The following is a 6,397-nucleotide window of genomic DNA, read 5'->3' as shown; positions in this document are numbered from 1 at the left end:
GTAGGTAAGCTAGAAATAATAATGTATTTTTTTTAAGTAGTCGTATACATTCCGTTGTTTAGGACTATAATGACTTTTAGTGCTACATATATATTGGCACTTCATCAGACAAGAGTTAGTTGCTTAAGATTATAAATTAAATTTGGATATAATGTAAATATTGTTATTTTTCAATTTAAAAATTAGATCATAAGTATTATCTTTGTAGTAAAGTAAATGTTATCATTCATAAATTTTGTACATTGTGAAACGTTAATTAAAAGTTAGAGGAATTATGTTTAAGTTTAACGTAAACTGATTTATGTAAGCGGATTAGTTAGTTCACAGTAGTATTACCGTTCTCATATATATATATATATATATCAATGAAAATAATATTGTCCATTGCTGTTCTAAGGATGCTTCAATTAAGATTCCATTTTATATATAGGTCGGATGATTATGGTCGCCTGGGGACAAGACTACTACTTTTGTTACTTAAAATTCGTTAGAAAGATATAAAAATAGTGTTTGGTTGTAGAATAAATTATTTATTAAATAATTAATTTTTCTTCATTTAATAAAGAAATATTTGCGTGGTTTCATAATGAGTGAGTACTATCATATTTTTCAAGAAAGTAGTAGCCACGAATACATAAATCCTAATAATGGTTTAAAGCACTTTGCTCATTTACGAATACCATTATTTATATTACATCTAAGATAGCGCGGTTCCTTTGTAAATTGATAAAAGTTTTTGTTTAAAATTCAACGAGCGCCCTTACCTTGTGATTATGATATGAACTGCTTCGGCTTAGCTGACCGTAGTCTGATCACGTTCTGTGCTGTCATTCTCTTGTGGATTTAGGTGGTTTTTCTTCTTTAATATTTCAACATAAGAGATATGTTATTTACAGTTCAAAATCAGCTTTGCTATTATTTGATTAAGTATATTCAGGTTATGTAAATTATCATTTATTGTGGTGTATTAAAAGTTCAAATAAAGCAAACGGCAAAATATTTAATGATCCTTTATTATAGGAAATAAAATTTAAATTTTTATATAATAAATGGTATACTCGGAACTTAACAGCATTTTATTCAGTGTAGGAAAGGAAATAAAAAAGAAAATAATATATGCAAAAATTATCACAATGGCTTTATTAAAGTATATAAATAGGTATACTGTGACTTAATATGGACATTTATTTACATTCTATATACAAATTCACATATACTACAGCAGTCTTATAGAATTTATTTACACCAACATAGCTAGAAATTACAAAAATAGATTTAAATCTTAATTATTTGGTAAAGCGCGATTAGTTACAATGTACACAGGAAGCTTTGACTAAAATATTTTATGCACACAAAGAAGCGTAGACTAGACAAGATAAGCTTGGCCTGAATATTGTGTATCAATTAAAGGAGGAGGAGGAGGCCAGTGTCTGAACTCGCGTCTTCTACCCGGATTATTCCCACCTAATTCTAAAGATGAGTAATCTGAATCTATTGACGAATAAATATGATCAGATGGCGGCCTACCATCTGTTGAATATGCAGAGTTGGGATGATGCGATCGACTTTCCATATACTCAGGTGTAGCAGAAACAACGTCACTGGGTTCTTTTATTTTTTCAGTAAAAGAAAACGAACGCATGGTTCCATTTTGCATACCGCCCCTCATAGTGAATGAATTTATATTGCTTCTGTAGCTGGATGATTTAGATTTGTAATTTTTATCCGGCATGGCGTATTTTAACTTATCCCAAAATTTATTTTGCCCCCATTTTATTCTTAAACTTGTTTTTATATATGGTCTTAAGTCAGGGTCACATTCTGCGTCAGTTAAAATTGAACTCTCTTGAATTATAATTAAAGTACAAATTCGAGATTTGAGTATATCATGTAAAGATTGTCTGAATTCAAAACGAGACCATTCAGTTTCTAGGAAATTTCTCGTTAATATAAGAATTATTCTCTTAGAGGCTTTCGCAGCTTCGGGAAGTGGTAAAGTGTACTGCATATAAGCAGCACCATGTTGAGGTATATCGCGGTAATGTAAACAAAGGTGGTATTGTGGATTTCCATTTTCCAACTCTCCGGCTAATGTTTGTATGACGAAGTCATCATCTTTGGGACTATATAATATATATCCATCATATAACTTATCAGTGCCATCATAAGCTCCAATGAATGGAAAAAATCGCAATCCACAATTGGTATAAAACCATAAGCGAATTGTATCTCTAAACAGAAATAAAATAAGCATGGTAAGTAGAATTAGCAAAAATCCTGTAAATGATGTTACTATCATAGGAATATAGTTATAAATTATCAGGTTATTTATACCTGAATCACTAGAATAATAATCGCTACAAATGGTGCCATTAATATTTAATTCCTTTTTTTGCGGATATTTGTTTCCTACATTTGAACACCATACGTCAGAAATATCTGATATTTTAAGAACGTTTTCTGCAATATAAGCGGTAAATTTTTGTAAATATCTACATTTACAAGACCACATATTATTACCTATTGCAATGCTATGCAGTTTTTTATTAATAGTTAAATCCCAAATGAAAAAATCAACTAACCTATTTCCATCTAATCTCAATATTTTCAAAGACATTAGCATAGAAAACGTTGTGTTTTTAATGTAAGTAATAAAATTGTTTTGTAAATACAATTCTTTTAGTTGTGTCAAATGTTCGAATTCGTAGCCATAAAGATGACTCAACTTATTATTTGCCAGGTTCAATATGACAAGGGAAGATAAGCCAGCGAATGTTCTATTATGAATATTTTCAATTTCACTTGAATTTACATAAAGTGATCTCATGTTTTTTCTGCCTATAAACGCATAATTCTGCAATTCTTTAAAGTTATTTCCATCTAAATAAACCTCGGTTGCGTCCATAGGTATTTTGTCGGGTATTTCAGCAACCGTTTGGCTAGAACAATCAACTACATTTGTGTGCCAAGTTGGGTCGTGGTAACAAGAACAGTTATTGGGACAAGTCATTTGACAATCACAAGCTACATAATCACAACAATGACAGAGTGTAAAACAATGTGTTTCATATGTGCACAAAAAATCTGTGGATTTTAAAGTACTTAAAGGAATATGAGAAACACCTCTCGTATGTGTCATTTTGCAAAGGACATTTTCGAGATCCATGATTCTTGGGTATTGTCTTGTTGAAGTCATATTATTAATTAAAGGCAACCACTCCATTGAACAATCGCAATCAAACGGATTTCCTCCAACATAGAATTCCGGCAGCGACTTGTTTAAGGGGAACGGTGATAACCGGAGGCTGTTGATATCTAAATGTGATATCTCATTTGCGTAAATATCAACTCTAGTAAGATTGCGTTTCTCCATAAATGTATTTACTTGGATATTGTTTATGTGATTATTGTTTATAAATAACAATTCAACACTATTAGGGATTGCTAACGGAGAAATTTCAAGGATTCGGTTATGGCTTACGTCTAAGGTTTTTATACGAATTTCATCCTGAATTTTATAATAGTTACCTAAATATTCAATAAAATTTCCATGCACATCTAACCACTTTAGATTACTGGGTATAAAAGCATAATCAAACCAAACTAAATGGTTCTCTGATAAGTTAAGCCAAAGTAAACTTAACAAGGTTGCAAATACGCCATTTATATCTGATATAAAATTGCCATCTAATCGAATAGCTTCCAATTGCTTATTGCGTTCAAAACTTCGCCTTTCTATAGATTGTATTTTATTTTTAGCAAGGTTCAAAACTTGAAGATTTGGCAAATCCCAAAACATACCAACACTTAGATTTCCAATTTGGTTGTCAATCAACCTCAAGCCTGTAAGTTGATCTAGATTTTTAAATGACCCATTTTTTATATCAGATATCTGGTTTTCTCCTAAATCCAGAGTTTTTAAAAGAGATAACTCCCATATAGCATTGGGGACATCTGTTAATTGGTTAGAACTTAAATCTAATTCTTTTAAATCGGAACAGTTTTTGAATGCCTTAGGATCTATACTTATAAGTAAATTATTATTTAAATTTAATTTACTAAGAACAAATAAGCCGTTAAACAGATACTCATCAATTGTATGTAATCTGTTTTCAGCTAAATTTAAAGTGTGTAAATTATACAAAGGAAGGAAGGTGTTCTCTTCAATATAACCTATAGAGTTGTTTTTCAGATCTAATATTTGTAAAAAGAATAAGTCCTTAAATGTCTTACCATCTATCCTTGTCAAGGCATTATTGGATAGATTCAAAATGACTAAGCGAATAAGACTAATAAACGTTCCACCATCAATGTGTGTACTTGAAAGCTGATTATTCGATAAATCTAACACAAGCAGCTGTTCTAATCGATGAAAAACCCCTCTGGCTAATTCAAATAACTGGTTATTATTTAGATAGATTTCTCTCAACTCCTTCGTGTTGGCGAATATGCCCTCGGGTATTATCTGCAGGTTGTTATAAGATATATTTAAAATACGTAATGAGATTAATCCATTGAATATTTCATCTGAAATATCCGAAATATTATTATGTTGCAGTTTCAATTCTTGAAGATGACGAAGTCCCGATATTTCTGATTCCTCACTAAGAGATTTTAGTTCATTTTGGCTAATATCTAAACTTCTCAAGCCAGTCCCACAGCTTTTTCCAAACCCAAGACGATCAATACTTTTCATTCTATTGTTTGTCAAATTTAATGTTTGTAAGTTTTCCAAGGGGCAGAAGATATCTGATGGTATATTTTTTAGGTTATTTTTCCCCAAATCAAGCACTTGGAGTTCCCGCAATCCGTTAAACGTGCCAAGCGAAAGGTCCAGATTTTTATTTGGGCTCCATTCTCGGTTTTTTGACCGAATAGATATTTTTTTTATTTTTCGTAATCCCTCAAACGCATTTCCCGGTATACGAATAAGTTTACAGTTTCGTATTGTCAATTCTTCTAAATTAACAAATCTTTGAAAATAGTTCGCTTCTATGTAACTTTCAAAGAGTAATAATTGGTTACACTCAATTGATAAACTTTTTGTACTTTCTGAGGAAGCCAATACAAGATTCGATCCATTGGACTCAAGAGTTCTCAAGTGACACACAGTTATTTCATTTTCCCCATTGTATTCTTTTTTACAATTATCTAAGCCTTTTGTAACTAGCGCGGCAACTACACCCGAAATCACTAACAATAAAGTTAGCAGGTGAAACATTTTCTTCACACATTTGTTCCTGATCACTTATTAATTTTATAGATTCACTTAATATATTTAAAACACAGCATTTAATTAATCAATCCACTTTGTTCACTTTAACAGTAATGTTTACGTTGCGATATACGTATTACAATGACAATGTCCACGCGAGCGCGTGCCATCCTCATAGCGGCTAGTGTCCAACTGACGAAGCGATTCGACATCAGTAGTAGCGAGCGAAAATGGTATGCTCTGAGCCGCCCCTCTGAATGTTCGCTTCCCCACCGTATCTTCCCCTCATAGTTACACGTTGCATGGCGCCACTTGCGCGACCGGCCTCTCTTACAATTATATAATCTTTACTATTAAAATTAGTAACTAATTATTTTTTTAATAGTAATAATTATAAGTTCAATTTATATAAATAAACACTGTTTATTTTGATTTTTATTTTAGACATTTGTCTTAGTATTTATTATTATATTTTAATATTATTAGTAAATATTTAACTTAACTTTAAATAAAGAAACATTTTAGGACATTGTAGTGTAAAGGTATTTTTGAGAACCCTTTAATCTTTCTGTCACCTCTTATTGCATTCTCTAGACACAAATTTTGGTTAGGATACCAAATAAAGCTTATTTGATGTCGTGTGCCCCTTCACATATTTTTGTCTAAAGTAACGGACCTATGTGGAGAATTTTGAAATAGAGGATGTCGAACTCGGGTTTCAAATTCCATTATCTCGTATTGGTTGGAAAAGGTGAGATGATAGTGGGAGTTGATAATTTAATTTCCTCTTTTGACACGTTTTGCCATTTAGGGTCTACTAGTAGGTATTCGATATGTTTAGCAAAGAAACATCAAGTATTTAACTTACCTCAAAACGTTAAATATACACTTTTTAATACTTAACTATTTCAACCATTTCTTTAGGCACCCCTTTTTTCCACAGTGGACATATACAAAAACTGAGATATAATAAAAGGAAAATTTCCTCACTTAAGTGATAAAACAGCAAGACATCCTAAAAACACTTCAAGTAGTGTGATATCCTTAATATTAATGTCTTCTGGCTCGGCATCCTGTATAAAACTTTTGGACGTCAAGAGTTCTCAGAGCTTGCTTGATAAATGACTTTACCCACTTTTGGGAAAGTTGTCCGTATTTTTTCCTACATGTAGAGCCTACGAC

General features: G+C 31.6%; 1 protein-coding gene across 1 annotated transcript; it reads right to left on the bottom strand.

The window, feature by feature from the left end:
- Positions 1–1,117: 1,117 nt before the first annotated feature.
- Positions 1,118–5,416, bottom strand: LOC116769613 (toll-like receptor 7). Its single transcript, XM_032660751.2, has one exon. It carries the CDS (start codon positions 5,219–5,221, stop codon positions 1,367–1,369), a length of 3,855 nt encoding a protein of 1,284 aa, XP_032516642.1. The 5' UTR covers positions 5,222–5,416; the 3' UTR covers positions 1,118–1,366.
- Between the last annotated feature and the right edge of the window lie 981 nt (positions 5,417–6,397).

Source organism: Danaus plexippus, chromosome 14, assembly GCF_018135715.1.
Source record: "Danaus plexippus chromosome 14, MEX_DaPlex, whole genome shotgun sequence".
Lineage (NCBI taxonomy): Eukaryota > Metazoa > Arthropoda > Insecta > Lepidoptera > Nymphalidae > Danaus > Danaus plexippus.
The sequence above is the reverse complement of the archived record's forward strand: the minus strand, read 5'-3'. Positions and strand labels throughout refer to the sequence as shown.